Source organism: Cryptomeria japonica, chromosome 10, assembly GCF_030272615.1.
Source record: "Cryptomeria japonica chromosome 10, Sugi_1.0, whole genome shotgun sequence".
NCBI lineage: Eukaryota > Viridiplantae > Streptophyta > Pinopsida > Cupressales > Cupressaceae > Cryptomeria > Cryptomeria japonica.
In genome coordinates this window covers 88551000-88575667 of record NC_081414.1, presented here as the reverse complement: position 1 = coordinate 88575667, position 24668 = coordinate 88551000, and the positions used below count along the sequence as shown (strand labels likewise).

Here is a 24668-nt window from a genome sequence, read left to right as displayed (position 1 = left end):
ACCCATCAGGCTATCCAAGTTCTTGAGATAATCCACAGATTGATGGCAACAGTAGCTGCATTTGCCCATACCAAGGACGTTGTCATCCCTGTCTTGAAAGTTATAAGACATACGTCTAGAAGAATTTTAGCACAAGAGAGGATCTTAGAAGGTGATTCTCACAGTTTGTTTCAGTGGTCAACCTTACTCCATATAAAGAGTGTTCTCTTTGAGGACATCAGTGTTAGATGTGGTCAAGTTGAGGAGGTGATCAATCCGATCCAGGACAGAGTATTTGAGGTACTTCGTACCATTCTTGGCAGGAGGATCGAGGTCGAGACAGATGTGGATTTACAAGAGTTTGAGGATAGAATCACTATCATCTTTCGCAAGGACGCAGATGTTACAGATGAGCAGTATGATCAAATGTATGCCACCATGCTCCTGATTGATAGAACAAAGGAACTTGAACCTACTTGGGACACAGCTCTTCTAGATGCATTTGATCAGGTTATCCACTTAGAAGAGAGTATCAAGAATCTTCCCGAGATTCCAATCACAGAGATCGAAGGAATTGTGACAAAATTCATTGCATATGCTAAGAAGGAAAATTGGAAAGGGAATAAGATTCTAGATGAAAGGTTGTTACAGATGACATGACATCTTATTTCTCATTGGTTGATACCTCCTAGATTTTTGTGCCAAATTTAATATTTGGCTATGTATTTAATATTGTTCAGTAAAAAGGAGGTCATTTGTAACAAACCCTAATTAGGGTTTAGGTGTCATGATCTTGTCCGTTGATTTACTTTCAATCTGGACCTTTCATTGTAATTGGGGATGCTATTTATACCCCCATTTTCATTTCATTTGTAATAGTCAGTTAATAGAGAATAGAGTTAAGAGTGAAATAGAGAGATTAGAATTGTAAGCAATTTTTATTTTGTAGCAAGATTGAGTCTTGAAGAGAGAAGTTCAAGCAATTGTTGTATATGATGACTAGGAAATCAATAAAATATTGAAGTTATGGTGTTTTGTTGCAAATTTCTTAAGTTATCTTCATGGTTGTTGGATGTACTTGAATCTCGCTCAATCAAAGTAGTTTGTTAATTTGAAAGGCTAAGTGTGAGATTTGATATTTGGTAGGATTCGCAATCCAAACCACTAGCTTCTTGCTGATTGTAGGAACGCCTTGTGTGGTCGACTGGAAAACACCTTGAGTCCTTAACCTTCAAGCATTTTCGTATCTAGGACATGTACCTTCATAGTAGTGTCCTTGGTCTTTGATGCATTGAACATCATTATTACCTTAGAAGATCGCACTAATTTCAGTTGAGTTGTTGTCTCATGGCGAAATTGAAATTGGTTGAGTCTTGCCAAATCTCATCCATGCTAAGTCGTTCATAGGGTTAGGCTAGATTAGACCTCTTAAGCCCTATCTTTTTCCATTTTTTTTTGAAAGTTCTTTTTAGATTAGTGAAATCTTCGAACTATTGAATCCGTAAGACGCCTTGGAGGAAACAGCAAATCACATCATACCACTAAAAGCTTGTCCACACGTGGAGACCCCACTAAAAGAACCTTGGAGTCCATCTAACTGATCCTTTTTGCAGATCTTCAGCAGTTAGAGACTATTTTCTCAAGAGAGGATAAGATGCCTGTCGGTATTTTATTCTGTGTATGATTGTGTACAAAATACACGTCAACAGTTTCCTTGTTCAAGAGAGGATATAATACTTAGTATTTTATTCTGTGTTCGCGGTGTTATAAAAAACACATCAACAAGCACACTGTTGTAAAATCAGGGTATCAAATTTAATCTATGGTAGACCATTTATAAATTACTCAATACTACCAATGCTTAAAGATAATATTTTCAGTACTAACGTACACACCTATGAACTGATAGGTAAGTAACCCACATAAAGAGCAATATTACAAATTGGGTCTTCAATGTGTTGTTAAAGAACTGGAAATCATATCCTTTTTGAGTTCAACCCTTGATTGTCTTATTGTTGAACAAAAGTCAAGGATAGAAGTATATAGATATACATGATAAAAAACAGAAGATGCGAATACTCTATTAAATATTTTTGCATGGTGTAGCATATAGGATTCGGAAGTAACCTAGAATGACTTTATGCTGATTATATAGATGTTTTGTATTCTATTTTGTTTTAATATTTTTACATAATGCTATTTTCTTTTCGAGTCAATGCGAATTGTCTTCACTCTGTTAATCCTTTGATGACTGCCTCTGCATTCTTATGTAGCTTAAATCTAGAGAGTTGATGGCAGCACCACCATTTTAAAGAGTTTGACATTATTGTTATTCAAGCATATTAGAAGTGTCAATATTTCTTACACAGCGAAGTATGTGCATGGGCTCCTAGTGGTTTTATCATTTCTCACCATGTCAAACAAACTTTAGACAAGGACTTTTATCTTTATAAAAGTTGAAAAGTTATTGTCATGGCCCATTGTGTTTCAAACATAATATAGGAAACAAGGAATGCCTATCTTGTAAAAATTAAATGTGGTGGTTGGGCCACAAATTTTCTGAGTTTTAATTTTCTGATATTTGCTGCTGCAGGTTATATATGGTGGAGGTGTGGAATCTCTGATAATTGATACAATTGGACGCATGCTCAGTAAAAAGTACAGAGATAGAGTTGCCCAAGTATAAGCAGTGTATCCTTTATAAATTGTGTCTTGCATCTTTGTATATATGTTACAAGTAAAATGTTTTTTACCTGACCATTTATCGTAACCTCCTGACTTAATTTGTCAAAAGGATTAAAATTTAAAATTCAAAATGATTAAGATAAACTTGATATTTTAACCAGGGTTGATGCCTGAGTAGCTTCTTTTTTATTTGGTAAATTCTTGTGTGGTTATGTTCATCTGGTGTATTGCATTGTTCTTGCATGCTTTAGCTTTTATACATTCGAAAATTCAAGGTAGCATCATTGCATGGGCCCTTTGACATTCTTGCAAACCCATCAGAGTTGCATTGAATTTGTGAAGGTGAATGGGTCAATAAGAGTAATACATCCGTATGAAATGCCCCTAAAAGAACACAGGATCAAAGGTCTACAAGAACCATGACCTCTACTAATTTCAAATTTTGTGGAAGTTATTTAACATGCTAGTTAATCTAATTTTAAGTTTGAAAAAGTGCATCTTATATTACTCCAGAGAACAAATGATTTACTTCGTTTAAAGACTATGATTACAAGGAAATTTATCCCTACATAGAAAGGACTCGGGCCTATTCCATAATGGGAAAATATTTCACATCTTTTTCATACTACTCAGGTTTTGATTATATTTATCAATAATTAGGATCAAATTGTTCAAAATTATTCATCAGATTTAATATAATATGATATATTGAAACATCTATGAGGTTTCCCAAATACCAATGTATCTTTGGCCAAACAATGAGAAATGGATTCAAAATGTAGAAACATGTTTGGATGCAATGATGGATCCCATTGGATTTAAGATCTTTTCAATGATCTGCAGATATGGTTATGCCATATTAAGGGAACCCTTTTTTTGATACATGGGGGAGGGAATTTATTGGGGCTCTTTTTTGCTAAGTTGCCATACCCACAGAGAGAGAGAGAGAGAGAGAGAGAGAGAGAGAGAGAGAGAGAGAGAGAGAGAGAGAGAGAGACGCACACACACACACAGAGCAAAGAGGGCATATAACAAAGACTGCTGCCCCAAAAACGTGGTTACTTAACAGCAGGACTGCAATGCCCACTTACAGACACACACACACACACAGCAAAGAGGGCATATAACCAAGACTGCTGCCCCAAAACGTGGTTACATAACAGCAGGACTGCAATGCCCACTTACAGACCTCCAAACTCAGGCCAAAGTACCTGTTGACGTGTATTTTATACACAATCATACACAGAATAAAATACCAATAGGCATCTTATCTTCTCTTGAGAAAATAGTCTCTAACTGCTGAAGATCTGCAAAAAGGATCAGTTAGGTAGACTCCAAGGTTCTTTTAGTAGGGTCTCTACGTGTGGACAAGCTTTTTTAGTGGTATGATGTGATTTGCTGTTTCCTCCAAGGGGTCTTACGCATTCTAAAGCTCGAAGATTTTACTAAACTAAAAGGAACTTTCAAAAAAATAGCAAAAAGATAGGGTTTAAAAAGAGGTCTAATCTAGCCTAACCTTATGAATGACTTAGTATGGACGAGACTTGGCAAGATTCAACCAACTTCAATTTTGCCATAAGATAACAACTCAATTGAAATTAGTGCGATCTTCTAAGGTAATATAATGGTATTCAATGCATCAAAGATCAAGGACACTACTACGAAGGTACATATCCAAGACACAATGATAATTGAAGATTAAGGACTCAAAGTGTTTTCCAGTTGACCACACAAGGCGTTCCTACAATCAGCAAGAAGCTAGTGGTTTGGATTACGAATCCTACCAAATATCAAATCTCACACTTAGTCTTTCAAATTAACAAACTACTTCGATTGAGCACAATTCAAGTGTATCAAACAACCATGAAGATAACTCAAGAAATTAGCAACAAAACACCATAACTTCAATATTTTATTGATTTCCAAGTCATCATGTACAACAATTGCTTGAATTTCTCTCTTCAAGACTCAATCTTGCTACAAAATAAAGTTGCTTCTAACTCTAATCTCTCTTACATCAACTATTGACTATTATCTGACTATTACTCTATTATCTATTACCCAATGAAATGAAAAATGGGGGTATAAATAGCATCCCCAGTTACAATGAAAGGTCCAGATTGAAAGTAAATCAACGGACAAGATCATGACACCTAAACCCTAATTAGGGTTTGTTACAAATGACCTCCTTTTTACTGAACAATATTAAATACATAGCCAAATATTAAATTCGGCACAAAAACCTAGGAGGTATCAACCAATGAGAAATAAGGTGTCATGTCATCTGTAACAACCTTTCATCTAGAATCTTATTCCCTTTCCAATTCTCTTTCTTAGCATATGCAATGAATTTTGTCACGATTCCTTCGATTTCTGTGATTGGAATCTCGGGAAGATTCTTGATACTCTCTTCCAAGTGGATGACCTGATCGAATGCATCTAGAAGAGCTGCGTCCCAAGTAGGTTCAAGTTCCTTCGTTCTATCAATCAGGAGCATGGTAGCAAACATCTGATCATATTGGTCATCTGTAACATCTGCGTCCTTGCGAAAGATGATCTTGATTCTATCCTCAAATTCTTGCATATCCACATCTGTCTTGACCTCGATCCTTCTGCCAAGAATGGTACGAAGTACCTCAAATACTCTGTCCTGGATCGGATTGATCACCTCCTCAACTTGACCGCATCTAACACTGATGTCCTCGAAGAGAACAATCTTTATATGGAGTAAGGTTGACCACTGAAATAAACTGTGAGAATCACCTTCCAAGATCCTCTCCTGCGCTAAAATTCTTCTGGATGTATGTCTTATAACTTTCAAGACAGGGATGATAACGTCCTTGGTATGGGCAAATGCAGCTACTGTTACCATCAATCTGTGGATTATCTCAAGAACTTGGATAGCCTGATGAATGATCTTCGTCATCCTTGTAACAAACTCTATGGCCATTGTATGAGATCTATCCATCCAACTACATGTACGCTGGACCAGGTTCCTGAATCTTTCTGCTTCATTGATCGATTGAAGGGGCAATGCCTGCACTGGTGATCTAACTGGATCCTGACGTCCCAAAGGTTCATTGATGTGACTGAAATATGTCCTCCATGCACCTCTCTCTCTCTCAAGCTTTCTATTCTTTTCCACCTCTTCTCTAAGCTTGTCCTTCAATGCCTCAAATGTGTCGGTGGCATCATCTAAAGTCTGCTCTGCTGTGGATGGTCCTAACTCAATAGTCTGTATATTATAATCCTCTGCTAGGATCTCACCCTCATATTTATCTGCTGCCGATGTAGCTATCTGCAGTTTTCTAGATCCAATCTCATCTCGAATCATCTTGGACATCTTTGTAGCCTTCTTCTTCTCTGTTATCACATGTGAACGTCCAACAAGGCTCTCTAAATCAATTGCATTGTCCTCGTCCTCTACTACGATCACCTTGGTCAATCTTTCCTTCAACCAATCTGGAATATTCGATCTTGTTTCTTGAACTTGAATTTCTTTATGTACTATTTCTTCTTGTCTGGGAGGAGATGTTATTTCATTATCTTCTTCTAAATCATAGTCTTGGAGAGATCCATCCGATGAAACATGCTGTGCCTGTCCTTCCTCCTGCCTGTCATTCTGCACCATCGACTCCATGGACTCTTCCACTCGAATTGTTCTATCCTCTGGTCTGGAAGAAGTACCTGGTGTTTGATCTTTGTTGGCACCTTGCTTTTTCTTGGAAGGCTCTTTCTTTTCTGATCTTTCCTTTCTCTTCGAACCTCTCGGATGGAGATTGCCCTCACTGGCACATCGAAAGTTACCTTCACCTGAATTCCTAGGATTAGGATTGCCTTCACTCACACTTGCTCCACCTTCGGCTGGTTTCTCTTCCAAAGTAAAAGACACAGCTATGCCTTGTTCTCTCAATTTCTGATGCTGAACGTCTACCCATCTGCGAGTACAAGACAAAACTGGTGCCATCAAAGCATCTAAATCCACGACCTCGGGCTCATTCCAATCCAACCTTATTGTTTTGCTTTCTCTATCATAGGAAGACTGGATATGCCTGCCATTGTCCTGAGCTTGGTCGGCCACTCTGTAAATCCTGCATTTCCTGATGAAATCCAAAGGCAATCTAGAATGTATCTTTCGTTTCACTTCAAGATCATCTAGGAGGTTCATCATAAAATCTTCAATTTGATGCTCATGTCTAAATCTTCTACCGACCGTCTCCTCTAAATGTCCATGTGGATCAAAACTCTCTCTCCAAGCAAAAGATGAAAAAGAATACAAGGCTAACTCCTTCTCTGCGTCATCCATGGCTAAGACATTAGGACATACCTCAACTGAATTACCCAAAATAATAGGTACTTGGACTCCATTCTGATGTCTGTGTCTGAATGCCTTCACATATGCTGCCAACTGCCTTGCTACTTCAAGTAACACAATTCTGTCTGTCGGATATCTCGGCAACATGTATGGTGGTAAAGGACATCCATGCACTCTAATGTAAGTAAACTTGGGAAACTGAATGAACCAAGCACCGTACCTCTTGATGAATTCCTGGGCGTCCTGAGATAATCTATTGTGAATCCCTCCTTGCAACGTCCTCGTGATGTTCATCGTGAAGGTATCATTGACTAACTTGTAGTTTTTCCCTAGCGGATGATGCAAGTAGGTATAGGATTCACAAGCTCTGACCTCACCGGGTCCTCTTCCAATCACTCCTCTGTGAGGTAGTCCTGCGTACTCAACACTCCTGATCAAAGCATAGATGACGTATGAACTCATGTGGAAGGACTTAGTAGCCCTGAGTCTCCTCAACTGTACGTCCAAGCAATGGCTAATTATTCTAGCCCAATGTATTGTACCCTTTCCTTGAACAATCACCTGGATGAAGTAAAACATCCACTTCTCAAAATAGAAGGCATGAGGTGCTCCTGTAACTCTGTTGAGCATAGTAATCAAATCTCTATACTCCTCCTGGAAATCAATCCTGTGCGGTGTGTTCGGTACTTTGCTTAGACGGGGACGACTCTTAAGTAGCCAGTTCTTATTGATTATGCTTAAGCAAGCATCTGGATCATCATCGTACACTGATCTGGCTCCTTCAATGCTCTTGTATATCATGTCCCTGTGCTCTGGAAGATGGAAAGCTTCACTTATAGCTTCCTCTGAAAGGTATGTCAAAGTGTTTCCCTCATTGGACACAATTGTCCTGGACTGTGGATTGTAGTGACGGGCACACTCGATCATCAACTCGTGGCACTGAATAGCTGGAGGAAAACCGGCCGCCTTGATGATGCCACTCTCTATTATTCTCCGGGTGACAGGTGATGGCTTGCCAATGTAAGGGACCTCTCGAAACTTCTTCGTGCTAAAGTTCCCCAAGTTTGTATCTCCAATGTTGCTCCACTTCGACACTATCTTGGTCTCCACTTCTTCGGTCTTCTTATCTTCTTTCATGAGAGCTAAACGACTGGTGGATGCTCCTGTCTTCGGAGTCGCCATACCTACACACCATTTCATTATAAGAACTTGATTTTGCAATAAATAACATAGATTAGAGAGATAAAGTTTTTTAGGAAACCTCATGATAAGTCTCTAGAGTTATCATTTCCTAAAAAACAAAAGATTGAGCAATGAAAATCAAAATTCAAAACTTCAAAATTTAAAATATGACGATGAATGAAATAAAGCAATAAAATCAAATCGCCATACCTCAATAGAGAGCTAGCTCTAAAATGCAAAAAGACAAAAGATCGCCTAGGCAAAATTGACGTGTAAATAGTCTTCAATGTGATCTCTTTCTTCAAAATATCAATTTCGCCACCCTTTTGTCCTTGACGTGGTCTTCAAAGCAACGTTCAAATGTAAACTTCAAGTTCGTAGCGCCTTGGATTGATGTTAATGCCTTGGTCAATACTTCGCACCACCTTGAATATAATTCGCACTTCTTCAAACACAACTTCGCACTTTTCCCTTTGTCTTCCAAATCGCACTTGAATGAAGATGATAAAATGATAATGTAAAAATAAAAATCATCACCTCCCTTGTATAGCGCTTACCTCTCACCTCCATATAGGCCGACTTGGTAATTAAATAAGGCATTTTAAACCATTTTTTAATAAAATAACAAGGCCGACTTACTTAAAACAATAAAATACCAAGCGCTTCCCTTTGATTTTTTATTAATTAATTAATTAATTTATTAAATGCCATCGTTTTTAATTAATAAACTTCGATTTTTTTTACAAGGCAAAAAATAATTAATTAATACCAAGCGCAATATTTAAATGCCATTTTTAATTTAAAATATCGATTTTGCTAGCATTTAAATAAATTCAAAAATGTTTATTTGAGCGCCAAAATATTTTGAAAATGAAAGGGACGTACCTCATCGCCCTGGTCCCTTGGAGAGGGACAGGAGCGATTCATGATTTTTGTCTTGATTCTTGCAACTTCAACGTTCATCTCCTTCCTTTCCATGTTCAATATCGATCATTTTGATGGGTCCTTCGAATTTGATTGCCTTGCATGTGCGCATAAGTGCCTTTGGGAGTTCATCGCCCTGGTCCTTGTCCAAAGGACAGGAGCGATCTCCATGTTTTCACGTAGACCTTGCATCTTTGATCCTCGAACTTTCATTGTAGAGCGAATAACTTCATTGCTTGTCCATTCCACGCACGTCCCATTTGTTTTCATGAAGTGTTCGGACATTTGAGAGGATCATCGCCCTTGTCCCTTGGAGAGGGACAGGAGCGATTCATGTCTTTCTCCTTAATCTTGGCAACTTTAAACTTCAATCTTCGTTGTGATGTCTTCCAAACGCCGTCCTTTACCTTGTTCATCTTCGCCTTGCCTCAACTTTGAAGGAATATGAGTGTTTTTGATGGGATCGCCTTGGTCCTTGTCCAAAGGACAAGAGCGATATGAGCTCTTTAGCATGTTTGACGATGTTTGGACGTTCAAGACTCTTGCACGTGATCTTCAAAGAACGCCTTGGACCATGTATAATCTTATGAAGCCTTGACTTAGCACGCATTTGAAGCAAAATAGAGAGTCCAAGGCAAATCGCCCTGGTCCCTTGGAGAGGGACAGGAGCGATATGGTCCCTATGTACATCTTGATGATTATTTTACGTTTGAAATCTTCATGCATCGCCTCCCTATCATACCATGGACCTTCTAAGACCTTGCAAAATCTTGACCTTACGTAAATCTTGCATGAAAAGGGCCAATATATCCAACATCGCCCTGGTCCCTTCCTGAGGGACAGGAGCGAACTTCATCATTTTAAGCTTATTCTTGTTTATTTCAACTTGCAATCATCTTCATTACGTGAAATGATGTTCTTTCGACCCTCTTGGTTGCTCGAAACTTGTTTGTCCTTTGAATTTTATGCCATTATGGAGATATCGCTCTGGTCCCTTCCTGAGGGACAGGAGCGATCTGGGTCTTAGAGTGTAAATCTCTTCATAGTGATGACCTTTAAGTGCTTGTGCTCGATGAAGATGTCTTGAAATGTCTTTGCCACCCTTTGTCTTGACTTGGATCGGTTTTAAACTTGAGTGAGAGGCAACATAACCACTGTATCGCCCTGGTCCCTTGGAGAGGGACAGGAGCGATCCATCTCTTGTGGCCTTCATTTCATTTTGTCAGGTTCCAAATTTATATTCAACGGATTCGTCATGCTCCACTCCATTCATCCATGCCTTGATATCGTCTGCAACTTGGCAAGAAAATCAATTATAACAAAAATCGCTCTGGTCCCTTCCTGAGGGACAGGAGCGAACTGGGCATTTTGGGACCCTTGTGGACGTTTAAAAATCTTCAATTTGTATTCAATGAGTTCATCTCACGCTCTTCCTTGCCTTTGGACGTAAACTTGCCTTGATTTTTGCCTGGATTTTGCCCAATGAAGGACATCGCTCTGGTCCTTGGGAGAGGGACAGGAGCTATAAGGTACTTCGCCCTGGTCCCTTGGAGAGGGACAGGAGCGAACTTTGCATTCTGGACCATTCTCCTTTGTGATAGCACTTCAAATTATATTCATTTGGTAAAGCATCTTCCTTTGGACCTCTTCAAATCATCAAGTCAACGAAATCTTGCAAGGACAAGGCAAAATTTGATTTGTAGCTCCGGTCCTTTACTGAGGGACAGGAGCGATTTTTCTCCTAGAGGTGTTTCGGTGCTCATGAAAATCTTCAATTTATATTCAATGGAAAGATCTCGCCGTTCTCCATCACTTCCAATTTGAAATTCGTCTTGACTCTGCAGGAATAGTGAAATATTTGAAAATGAGCTCCCGTCCTTCACTGAGGGACAGGAGCGATTTTGCTCCTACAGGCCAAAATAACATGATTTTTCACATTTAAACACTTCACAAGGCGAAAACAAATCATTTCCAATGCCTAGGACCAAAAATCAAAAGGGTCAAAATTTAGTCAAAATATTCAATTGGACAAAAATTCACACTTCACCTTCAACACTTAGACAAATTTAAGCCCTGCATCAACATTCCAATTGAACATTAAACCATTCTGGCGAATTCATTGCATTCAAAATTTGCATCCTAGAAAAGGAAGCTCAAAAGCTCTCAAAAACGACTGGATTTTGGCCTGAAAAGACAAAAATAAAAACCCTAAGGCCTGACCCTAAATCCAGACAACTAACTGACTAACAAAATCCTAAAAAACGAAGCAAAAGGCGAGCAAAAAGAGGGGGTCCCCATTTGCGATGGGGCGATGTGTGAAATGGTCACAACAGTACCCTAATGAAATAGCACATTACGGACAATATTCATATCTGAAGCATGAAACAGACTGGATTCACTAATAAGGAAGCCAGAGCTGTAGCAAAAACTGATAGTAGACTTACTGCACAGCATCCACAGGATAATGATATAGCTAAAGAAGCAAAAAACTGATTAAAAAACAGCCTGCACAGTATCCACAATGATCTCAAATCACACAGAACTGACTGAGACAAAGGATGAGGAGCATCCCAACTGACAACAATCTGCCAAATAGTCAATAGCAGCCATGAAAGAATAGAGGTGAAGGCCTGCACTGTACTCACACTGCCATATATCACTGGACCCTGCCAAAACTCATTGTACCCGTCGAATAACTCTGCCAAAAAAAGCTTCACCCCTGCCATACTCTTGAAATAGCACCATGGAGAACAGTACCATAGATCACTGAACCTTCTGTAGGACATCAAGGAATCTGAACCTACTATCAAGAACTGTTCCCTGCAGGAAGCAGGAAGCAAAATAAACTACTGCACCCTGTAGAAAGATGACAAAGACTCATTCACAAATCAGACCTGGAGAGTGTCTGAGTCTGCAAACTCTGTAAGTGCTGCCTCTACCACTGTAAACTCTGCAGAAATTTTACCCAGGTTCACCCCGGAACACCCGGGTGCATCTAGACTTAGAGTATACCCCAGGTGCCCCAGGTGCGTTTTAGATTTGCAAGCACATACCCACACTGCACCCAAGGTGCCTGGACACACCCGGTGCAGGTGCGCCAAGCAATATGCACGTACCCGGTAGCTTAGCTTTTTTGATAAAGAAGATTGAAACACATACCAAAAAACTAAAGAATTCACCTTCCCAAACTATGGACGTCCTGAAACCAAACTACCAACCTATGGACACCTCAAAGATAAATCAATAAAGAAATTGCACAACTTAAAGGGAAAGACAAGAGTCAAGTGCACGGAGAGGTCAACCTCCTCCCCAGGAAAGAAGTGCCTCCATAGTCCATTTAGAGCCCTCACTAACATCTTGAGCTTCCAAATGCAACCACTCTGCTTCTAATTTGGCTGTTTTGTCGTTCCACAGGTTACATTTTGTCTTCTTAATTTTCCAGAGATAGTAAGAATGTTAGTAGAAGCTAATTGATTCCACTTCCATCAGAGCCCGTCAATTCCAAATGCAACCACTCTACTTCTAATTTGGCTTTTTTGTTGACCCACAGTTAGGTTTCGTCTTCTTAATTTTCAGAGATAGTAAGAATGTTAGTAGAAGCTAATTGATTCCACTTCCATCAGAGCCCTTTAAGCCTATCTCTTCATCAACAGCCTCCTCAAATAACTCAATTTCTTCAACTGGAGTAGTTGATTCCTTCATTTGAAATTTTCAACCATACCCTCAAACTCCAAAATAAATCTCAAAACTGCTACTGACCCTCTTTTGTCCTACAATCCGGAGAGGAAGAAAATCTGCATCTGGGCTACCTGATGACTAAATCCATTTCCGCATACAGACAAACAGATCTTGAAGAAATCTGAGAGGGGTGCTCTGCCACCTTTTGCCCAAATTAGTGCAGCAAAATCATCTAAAGGGCAGACCCTTGAAATTCATAAATTGATTCCACAAAACCTAGGAAGAAAATATTCTAATGGAATGACAGATAAGCTTATATAAGTTCATTGCACAAAGCCTCCCGAATCTGTTCTGAAAGTCATTCAGCTTGTCAATTCTGATAAAGTTACCCACAATTTCAACCAGCCTCTGAATCAAAGACAGGATCTCTCATCCCCAACGGAATGCTGAACAAGTGAATCCAAATTGGAACTTTTGTAATAGGACCAACTGCGGGAGCCAAAAAAAACTTCCAAGGGCACACAAAAAACACCAACTCTTCCAAGGAATCAGGGGCCATTGTTCCACACAAATTCACAGTCTTCAATAGTCTGAAAATTAAATAGGAGAAAACCTTTCTCCAGCAATGACAAAGAGGGTTCCACAATTATGCTCCAAATAGAATGCATCCAATGAATTATCTCTTCATAGGAAGATCTCTTCCCCATACATTGGCATGACAAAGTTTTGCTGCCAATGTTGATTGGGCTTGAAGTATGATACATTATACTGTAATATCCCCAGTGGTATTATGATTAAGAACACAAGGAATATTCTCAAACACTTGACTATTCAACCTGCTGTTACCAAGTTATTGTCTTGCTGATATGTTTTTCTTCAGAATTTCAGATTGTGAGGGAGGTTGTCAAATGCATATTTCTCATGAAACATCAACAATTAATGATTTCTAGTTGTTAAGACAATTGTCAAGATGCATTTTCCATTAAATCATAGAGTTCTATGCCCATATAGACCCTCAAACACATATCAACAGCTTGCTGACATTATAACAAATAGTTGGCTAAAACCCTCAGAACATTCATACATAAAGGTGCAACTTAATTCCTTCTTCACTTATTTCAAAATGTGCAATGCTTCCTTACTACTATCATACAATGACCAACACTCAATTGACTCGGAAATTTCTGAATATTTTGACAGCCATGGTACTATAACAATCTGAAGTAGTACATAGACTGATAGTTTTAAGCGCCTGATGTGAATCGCTTTGTTGAACAAAGGTAGAAGCAAGCAATATTGTGTACCAAAGAGCCTTCAATATGCCAAATTGAATTCCTTTCTCTAACGCCCTGCTGCTGAAACTGTAAATCTGAAAACACAAAAGCAATCTGCTTCAAACAACCCAAAATCCTCCCTCCAAGTGATCTGATCTCCAACTATATGACAGCGCCTTTCATCCTAGGTGATCTTGAACAAACAAAGGCATCATATGATGAAATTCGATGGAGTATGAAGGGGTCGGACGTGCAGGGATGGGCTCCTCAAAATAAATTAATGGTCACCCCCAACACTCATTAAATTACCTCAATAAATATCACCTCATTCATTAATGAATTCTGGAATCTTTATTTGTGAAAATCGATGCTCCTTTGGGATGATATGAGCAAAATCAGGATAAACAAAGTCTGCAACTGAGATGAAATAAACCCTTATACCTTCGATCTGCTTCCACTAATCATCAATATGTGTCGCCTTAATGCTCAAATGGAAATCGCTGTCTTCTAAACGCAAGTAGAATGCATTCACCATCAACTATGAACCAAACCGTAAAGATCTGAAAATCTGAAGCAATCCACTGCCAATCTGATTTGAACCTTCAATGTGCTCAAGTGAGATGACTAAGGTGTCACCTCCTCTATGCAACCCCTCGAGAGATCAGTCACCATCTCAGTTATGCGATCAATGGGAGTTTCCGTTCCCAAAGACCCTTAGTCTACGGACGCCACTTGGTCCTACAAAACCAACTCAACCCAACAATATCAAATCCAAGCCCGCCTTTACCTCCATCACCCTCTCCTATTTATCTTTTTTCATAACCTATCATGAGAGGCTTCTAGAAGAGGGTAGGTACACTTCATTTATTTTATTAAGTGACTTTATAATTATTATTTTATTTTTATACTTTAGTCACTTTTTAATTAAATTAATTAAATATAAAGTCACTTTTTAATTATTAATTTATTTTAATGACTTTATAAGAAATTAATTTAATTAATTCCTCCTTATTACTCCTTTTAGCCTAAAGGCTAAAATTGGGGACATCACAATCCGCCCCTCTTGAAATTGCTTGACCCTAAGCAATCTCCACTGCTTAGTCCAAACACTCTAAAAAATATCACCACCAGGATCCCAAATTAAAAACTGTCATGTTCCTGTGATCATTACACATCTCCTGCGCCATCAACTGAATCCACTCAATCAAATCATATGCTACGAGAGAATAAACCTCATGAGGAAACAAATCAAGTAGCTGATCCTTCTTCCCCCTAAACTCTGCTAAAAAGGAATCTTCAAATAAATCATTCTTCTCATGTACCCCCAAAATGTGCCTCTGAAGCAAGTCATCAACGTGAGGATCAAATATGTAGCTATGCAGACTCCTCACTATATACACCTGTGATCTTCCCATGTGAAACTCTGATGCACTAGAAGAATCCCAATCATCACTATCAGGAAGATGAGCCATCGCCAAATCAAAAAGTGGATTTTCCATCATCCATGTAGCATCAACTTCAAACAATGGATTATCCATCATCTCATGCCCTTGTTGCATAACCAGTTGTTCATCCTTCTTGTTGTCCTCCCTAAAAAGAGAAATAGAGTGCAAGCTGCCATCAGCAATTCTCCTCAACACATAATCCCTATTGTTTGATTTGAACTTCATCTCTAACTTAGGTACATTGAGGGTAAAATCTTCAATATCTTGGAGCCATTTCATTCCCAAGACCACATCTGTTGTTCCCATGTTGACCACATAGAAATCAGCATGTAGGTCATAATCATTTAACAACAAAGTGAGACCACATATCCTTTTGGTGCACATGAGGGTGTATCCATCTGCAACTCTAACTCTGAATCCCTTGAAGTCCTCTACGTGCAACCTGCATCGAGCTACAAATCCTTCGTCAATAAAATTCCCTGTGGTTCTAGTGTCAAGCAAGGCTACACAACGCTGCCCATTAACTGATCCTCTAAATCGGAATGTAATCTCTCCTTGTTCATCAACAAATACAACTAGAGGAGATAGGTTACCATCTGGCTCAAGTTCCATTACAACGTTATCATCTTGATTATCTCCTGTGACAGCTGGCTGATCTGAATTTTAAGAATTAGAATCATCATAGTGTACCCACATAGCACGATTTGCCTTCCCCTTAGGCCTCAAGGGGCAATCACGCTCTCTACTATATGGCTCCTTGCACCAGAAATAAAGTTTCCTCTTCCTTAATTCTTCTCGTGACTCCTCATTTACCATTGCTGCTGGTTTCTTTTTCTTGTCAGCAATTTGTTGAGGGCTCTCTTGACTAGTAGGAGGAGTTTCCTTATGAAATTTTTTGTTTCTAGGCGCTGCGAACTCCATGCTCCATGCCTTCTTCATGGCTTCCTGAAGTGTAGGCAGATCAAAGGCTTTCAACCAGCCTCTAAGTGGCTCCGTAAGTCCTTCCATGAACAAGACAACCAACCTCCTTTTGCTAATGCTAGGCACCATAACCGACAATCTCTAAAACTCACCAATGTATGTCTCCAAGTTACCCACTTGCTTCAACTGTGCTAGATCTCTGAAGTACATGTCTGGGTCCTTGCGATCAAACCTTTCTATCAACTTGTCTGTGAACTCTGCATACGTTGTGATGTGTATATGTCCAAGTGTAGTCAATCCATGATACCACCACTCTTGGGCTGGACCCTCCAAATGTAAGGTAACAAATCTGATAGCATCCTCCTCAGGCATAGGTCGTAATGACAAATAGTTGTCAAGCTTCTGCACCCATGAGCTAGCTGTGCATTTGTTGCTCCCATCATAGTAAGCATGGTGATCTTTTCTAGAGAATGCTGATAATCATTCCGCACTGGTGTGTGGTAATCATTCCTCCCATTATTCCTTCTACCCGTCTGATTCATAAACTGATCAAAGGACCACATCTCTCTCAAATCAGTAGGTAAAGTAGTGTACTCAAGATATGCCTGTCGCGCCTCATCTGCATAAGGAACAACAGCTACCTGTGGTTGTTCTTCACGTGGAGTGAAGCTAGGAAAAAAAGGTCTAAAGGCTGATCCTCTAGTATGGGCATCATGTTGGGTAGTAGACCTATCTCCTGATTTGTTTCTGGACCTATCTCTCCCATTCACTTCATTGCGGCTGCCACTTCTACTATCTTCGCCTGAGTTATTTGTTCTATTTTCTTCGGCCCGCTGATTCATTCTACCAAGCATTTGTGACATCATGTTGATCAAGTTGTCAAACTTACGTTCCATTCTCGCATCTTTATCTTCTTCCGCCATCTTTTCTTTGTCCTTTTCTCTTAATGCTTCAGATAAGGTGTCAACCTCATGTACCTGTGGAATAAGCAATTGTTGCCTTCGCTGTTCCCTGTTGTAATACCTTATCTCCCTCTCGCTCATCAATCACAGGATGATAGGATACAAGCTCTGATACCACTATAATATCCCCTATGGTGTTATGATTAAGAACACAAGGAATATTCTCAAACACTTGACTATTCAACCTGCTGTTACCAAGTTATTGTCTTGCTGATATGTTTTTCTTCAGAATTTCAGATTGTGAGGGAGGTTGTCAAACGTATATTTCTCATGAAACATCAACAATTAATGATATCTAGTTGTTAAGACAATTGTCAAGATGCATTTGCCATTAAATCATAGAGTTCTATGCCCATATAGACACTCAGACACATATCAACAGCTTGCTGACATTATATCAAATAGTTGGCTAACACCCTCAGAACATTCATACATAAAGGTGCAACTTAATTCCTTCTTCACTTATTTCAAAATGTGCAATGCTTCCTTACTACTATCATACAATGACCAACACTCAATTGACCTGGAAATTTCTGAATATTTTGACAGCCATGGTACTATAACAATCTGAAGTAGTACATAGAATGATAGTTTTAAGCACCTGATGTGAATACCTTTGTTGAACAAAGGTAAAAGCAAGCAATATTGTGTACCAAAGAGCCTTCAATATGCCAAATTGAATTCCTTTCTCTAACGCCCTGCTACTGCAACTGTAAATCTGAAAACACAAATGCAATCTGCTTCAAACAATCCAAAATCCTCCCTCCAAGTGATCCGATCTCCAACTATATGACAGCACCTTTCATCCTAGGCGATCTTGAACAAACAAAGGCATCATATGATGAAATTTGATGGAGTATGAAGGGGTCGGACGTGCAGGGATTGGCTCCTCAAAATAAATTAATGGTCACCCCCAACACTCAATAAATTACCTCAATAAATATCGCCTCATTCATTAATGAATTCTGGAATCTTTATTTGTGAAAAATCGATGCTCCTTTGGGATGATATGAGGAAAATCGGGATAACCAAAGTCTGCAACTGAGATGAAATAGACCCTTATACCTTTGATCTGCTTCCACTAATCATCAATATGTATAGCCTTAATGCTCAAATGGAAATCACTGTCTTCTAAACACAAGTAGAATGCATTCACCATCAACTATGAACCAAACCGTAAAGATCTGAAAATCTGAAGCAATCCACCACCAATCTGATTTGAACCTTCAATGTGCTCAAGTGAGATGACTGGGGTGTCACCTCCTCTATGCAACCCCTCGAGAGATCTTTCACCATCTCAGTTATGCGATCAATGGGAGTTTCCGTTCCCAAAGACCCTTAGTCTGTGGACGCCACTTGGTCCTACAAAACCAACTCAACCCAGCAATATCAAATCCAAGCCCGCCTTTACCTCCATCACCCTCTCCTATTTATCTTTTTTCAAACCCGTCATGAGAGGCTTCTAGAAGAGGGTACATACACTTTATTTATTTTATTAAGTGACTTTATAATTATTATTTTTTTTTATACTTTAGTCACTTTTTAATTAAATTAATTAAATATAAAGTCACTTTTTAATTAAATTAATTTATTTTAATGACTATAAGAAATTAATTTAATTAATTCCTCATTGCTCCTTTTAGCCTAAAGGCTAAAATTGGGGACATTACAATCCACCCCTCCTGAAATTGCTTGATCCCAAGCTATCTCCACTGCTCAGTCCAAACACTCTAAAAAATATCACCACTAGGATCCCAAATAAAAAACTGTGTAATGTTCCTGTGATCATCACACATCTCCTGCGCCATGAATAGAATCCACTCAATCAAATCATATGCTACGAGAGAATAAACCTCATGAGGAAACAAATCAAGTATCTGATCCTTCTTCCCCCTAAACTCTGCTAAAAAGGAATCTTCAAATAAATCATTCTTCTCATGTACCCCCAAAATGTGCCTCTGAAGCAAGTCATCAACGTGAGGATCAAATATGTAGCTATGCAGACTCCTCACTATATACACTTGTGATCTTCCCATGTGAAACTCTGATGCACTAGAAGAATCCCAATCATCACTATCAGGAAGATGAGCCATCGCCAAATCAAAAAGTGGTTTTTCCATCATCCATGTAGCATCAACTTCAAACAATGGATTATCCACCATCTCATGCCCTTCTTGCATAACCAGCTGTTCATCCTTCTTGTTGTCCTCCCTAAAAAGAGAAATAGAGTGCAAGCTGCCATCAACAATTCCCCTCAACACATAATCCCTATTGTTTGATTTGAACTTCATCTCTAACTTAGGTACATTGAGGGTAAACTCTTCGATGTCTTGGAGCCATTTCATTCTCAAGACCACATCTGCTGCTCCCATGTTGACCACATAGAAATCAGCATGTAGGTCATAATCATTCAACAACAAAGTGAGACCACATATCCATTTGGTGCACGTGAGGGTGTATCCATCTGCAACTCTAACTCTGAATCCCTTGAAGTCCTCTATCTGCAACCTGCATCGAGCTACAAATCCTTCGTCAATGAAATTCCGTGTGGCTCCAGTGTCAAGCAAGGCTACACAACGCTGCCCATTAATTGATCCTCTGAATCGGAAGGTAATCTCTCTTTGTTCATCAGCAAATACAGCTAGAGGAGATAGGTTACCATCTGGCTCAAGTTCCATTGCAGCGTTATCATCTTGATTATATCCTGTGACAGCTTAGTCTGCGGATGCCACTTGGTCCTACAAAACCAACTCAACCCAACAATATCAAATCCAAGCCTGCCTTTACCTCCATCACCCTCTCCTATTTATCTTTTTTCATAACCCGTCATGAGAGGCTTCTAGAAGAGGGTAGGTACACTTTATTTATTTTATTAAGTGAATTTATAATTATTATTTTATTTTTATACTTTAGTCACTTTTTAATTAAACTAATTAAATATAAAGTCACTTTTTAATAATTAATTTATTTTAATGAATTTATAAGAAATTATTTAATTAATTCCTCCTTATTACTCCTTTTAGCCTAAAGGCTAAAATTGGGGACATTACATATACTAGATTATGCATGGAATACCCTCAAGGTATCACTGTTATTTGTGGATAGAATAGTCATATTTGTGGACAGGATTCAGTGTTTTTGATTTCTTTCAGATTTTCAATATTACTCTTCACAATCTGTTTTTAACTTTGCTGTCTGATATCATGGGAGGAAATCAAGTGTTAGGAACTCTAATCATTTCAGGGAGAAACCTGTAGCCTCAATATAAAATGAGGATATAGGGTATGAGAAACGCTCTATTTCATTCAAATTTGTATTGGCCTAAGAACCTTGCCAAAGAAGCCTGAAGCATGAAATTGAAATGCCATGGACAAATCTACGATTATGGTATCCCGTGGAAATCTATAATGCCAGAAATTAGCTTATTTATAATGTAAAGCAAAAGCTAAATCACTAATATGAACTAAAATCCATGTAGCAATGTTTAGAGAAGTTTATGTGTCTGGATTCAATTAGGTCTAACAACAAATATGGGTAATTTTCATCAATTTTATGTTGAAAATGAGGAATCTCCTGTTTTTGTGTGGTAGCCATCTTATTGTGTGAAAAGTAGTAAGTCTAGGCTTGACATACTGCTTTTAGCTGAACTATTATCAAGCTGGTAATATGATTAAACAAGTTAGAATTTTCTTAAATACAGATTTGTTGCTGTTTTATGCACTGAATGATTATGAAATTGAATGTAAATGTAAAACAGTTTCTCTTGATGGGATCAAAATAAAGTCTTGGTGGGGATCAAAATAATAATTATGTGCAGTGCATTTCGTATTTTGTGTGGGTATCATACAAATCTAAATAGTCTCTTTATTAAGCTGCTTTCTTATTTTCTTTTTCAAAACTTCAGTGAAGCGATTCCTTGATTTCTCTGATTTTGTGCAGTGATGCTCTGCAGCACGAAGCAGGGCATTTCTTGATAGCTTATCTGCTTGGCATTCTTTCGAAGGGATATACATTATCTAATTTGGATGCATTTAAGAAAAATGGGTCTCTTAACGTCCAGGCAGGGACAGCTTTTGTGGATTTCCAGTTTCTCGAAGAAGTAATGATATTCTTTTGTGAATCTACTGCTCAGTTATATTCAATATTTACAACTTCCATACCTAGCATGTCCAATTGAGGAATGGTTTCACACTGTTTATGAAATGGAGAAGAATAACTAATTTTGTGCTGATTGATCTTTACTTTGAACTAACGCTTCCTGGGAAGCAGAAATTTAGCCCCCATACACATGTATTAGGCATTGTAAGATCATTTTAGGCTATGAACATTAGAGTTTTCTCAAATTTTTGTGTATGCTGATGTCTAGAAATTGATAACCACTGTTCTTGATTTGCAGGTCAAGTCAGGAAAACTATCATCCGGGGTAAGCTCTATTATCAAAAATGAAACAATTTATCCTTGGAACCATTCAAAATGATATAAAACATGTCTATTCTATTTACTGGTCTACTATTGACTTATAAAAGATGTCTGAATGGAACATTATCCATCCATGTTGTGCGTGTTTTCGGTTGGCAGTTGTCACGATTTAATTTCTATAAAAAAAACTAAACAGACTTTGTAAAAGGAAATTGTAAAGAAACTAGTGTTTTGTGGTTTTTCTAAGTTTTGCGGCTGCATTTTTCATAATAATATTTTAAGCTTTTTTGGCGACAACAATGATTAATGCAAACCTAGTACTAAGCTTGGCTTCCAAGTCTTGTTCCGTGGAGTCTCTACAAGCTTGAGACCAAATAAGATAGCAGAATCACTGTTAGCATATGAAAAGTTTAGCATAATATTTTCTTTGTTCATAAGCAGGCATCATGAACAAAGATGGTCAAACACCAGTTCTTTACTTATTTATTTCCCATGGTGCTTCCAAATCATTTAAGGCAACCAAAGACCTTACTTAAAACCATGAGCTGTTGTTTTGATCTTTGGCAAACTAGTATACTTAGTGACAACTTTTCTTTTCTTCTACAGTGACCTCTTGCCACTTCAGTTATTGCTTCATAACATTTATGTAATAGAATAGACAAAAAATATGTGCTGGTGAAGATGCCCCATGCCACACAACTATTATTAATATGGTCTACAACTGGGTTTATCTAATATGATTTTTTTTTTAATTTACCTATTAGACTTTGCTTCTTTACCTATTCTAAAGCAGTTATTGTGAAATAATAATCAGGTGTGAAGTTTCTGCACCTATTTAGATACAAACTATGCTCAGTAGGTTTTGTTTTGAGTTCTTCCATTGGTAGTTTATTCGATTTGCCTTTCTTTGTCAAAACAATTTATGCTACTTCTAGGGAGAAAAGTTAGCTCCAGTATATTGCTTACTAACTCCTATTTTCGATCTAATCTGCTATCAGAGATTCAGAGTTTCTAGATTCAAGAGGTACATGTTCAGGTCCAGAAGATTTTGCAAATGCATAGCCATAATATATGTACATAATTCAAATAATATTATAAGCTGTAATTCATTACTCTTATCTGGAAGCTTCTAGGATTTGTTTAAAATTGTTCAGTCTGGATTCATCTCACAGATAGATTTGATATTTGTCCCAGTAGCTCAGGAAAGTGGAAACAAATTCATTGAGGTGTCCATGGCTAGTTTATGAGTCAGTCCCAGATGAAGCAGATTGTGTTCAAGTTCATGCTAGTAAATCCAATTTTAGGATGCTTTATAAAAAAATAACCTTTTGAGATTGTACAACATGCTGTCAAACACTCCAGCAGAATACCCTCGTAATGCACTATGAACAGCATTTCAATGTACACAATGCACCTCAATCATATATTTGATTCACAGAAATAATTCTCTATCCTTCACAGATGTTCTGATCAGTTTGAAAAATCTCTATTTTCATCCGCTAGGCTAACATATTCATTTGGACATGATCATTACAGACATTGAGCAAATATTCTTGCATTGCATTAGCTGGCGTGGCCACGGAATATTTACTCTTTGGTTTATCGGAGGGAGGTCTTACTGATATACAACAGGTTATAACTTGCTTTTGAAATATTATAACTTAGCATTTCCTATGGTGAAAAAGTCTGCTTAAAAATGAAAGTGGTTTATCATTTACAAAATCTCTCAAATCTAAATCATGCAAGTGCTATGAATCAAAGTATGGAAGCACGTATCATGTCTGATTTACAATGCCACAATTGCTAAGCTGCAGCCAATTGCAATTTCCTGCCCATTATATAGCCAGCTGGCCAACCATTTCCCTCATCTTGTGACTCTCCAAACAACTATATTCTCTATCTGTTTACTCCATTTCCTCCTCCCCGTAACAGTCTTTCATGCAGACCTCTTCCTTCCCCTTCAGTCCTCGTTTTTCCCTTCCCTTAAACCTTCTATTACAGATTTTTAATCTTCACATCCAAAACCTCCTCCATTCTTATTTTAAATATTCACCTTCATTTCAATAGTCATTATTATAACTCTATGTTTCTCTTTCTGTGTGACCAGCTTGATAACTTATTTAAAAGTTTGAGCTTCACTCAAAAGAAATCAGATTCTCAAGTACGTTGGGCAGTTCTAAACACAGTAACACTTCTGCGCCGCCATGAACAAGTTCGATGCAAACTTGCAGAAGCCATGGCCTTTGGGAAGTCTGTCGGTGAATGCATTGATACAATTGAAAATGAACTTACAAATGTTAGTGATATATAGTGGCAATGAGCCATCTTAATATTCTCTTCTTGTTTGCCATGGCCTTTAGTAAGTCTATTGGTGAATGCATTGATACAATTGAAAATTAATTTATAAATGCCATCGATATATATTGGTGATGAGCCATCTAAATATTCTCTTGTTTATTTACAAATTTTCAAGTTTTGGCAGTATTGGCTAATTCAATAAACATATGATATCGGTTCTCTTGGTTTGGACTGGCAATATTGATCCAATGTCAAGTTTCATGAATATGTCTCAATCATTCATTCTGATTAGAATTTCCAAAGGCCCTTTTTCTAAAAGGTAAATTCCACGGAGAAAGTTAAAATTGACACAGTTCAATCATTATCAATCAAAACCATATTAGGCTTTGGGTAATGGTAATAAGTATAATAGATTAATAATTTTTCAATTTCATTACATCAGTGTTTGATGACTTACAGCTCTCATTTGTGTAATCCATTTAAAATTGTGCTTATTCATAACATTTTTCAACACAAATATAGATGATCTTATTTTCCAAATTTTTAATGTAATTTTGAAACCTAATCTTGGAATATGTTTAGAAAA

The 24668-nt window shown here is 38.1% G+C and overlaps 1 protein-coding gene across 2 annotated transcripts in view; it reads left to right on the top strand.

Annotated features, from left to right (window-relative positions):
• LOC131031496 (uncharacterized) overlaps positions 1-24360 on the top strand; it is a 96424-nt gene extending 72064 nt beyond the window's left edge. The window contains exons 3-7 of one of the 2 annotated variants that reach the window (XM_057962621.2): positions 2573-2637; positions 21305-21464; positions 21762-21788; positions 23321-23416; positions 23892-24360. In XM_057962621.2, coding sequence (XP_057818604.1) covers positions 2573-2637; positions 21305-21464; positions 21762-21788; positions 23321-23416; positions 23892-24095 — 552 coding nt within the window. In that variant the 3' untranslated portion in view covers positions 24096-24360. Of the gene's footprint in view, positions 1-2572; positions 2660-21304; positions 21465-21761; positions 21789-23320; positions 23417-23891 lie in introns of both variants that reach the window. The other variant, XM_057962620.2, reaches the window with a different exon arrangement.
• The last annotated feature ends 308 nt before the right edge of the window (positions 24361-24668 follow it).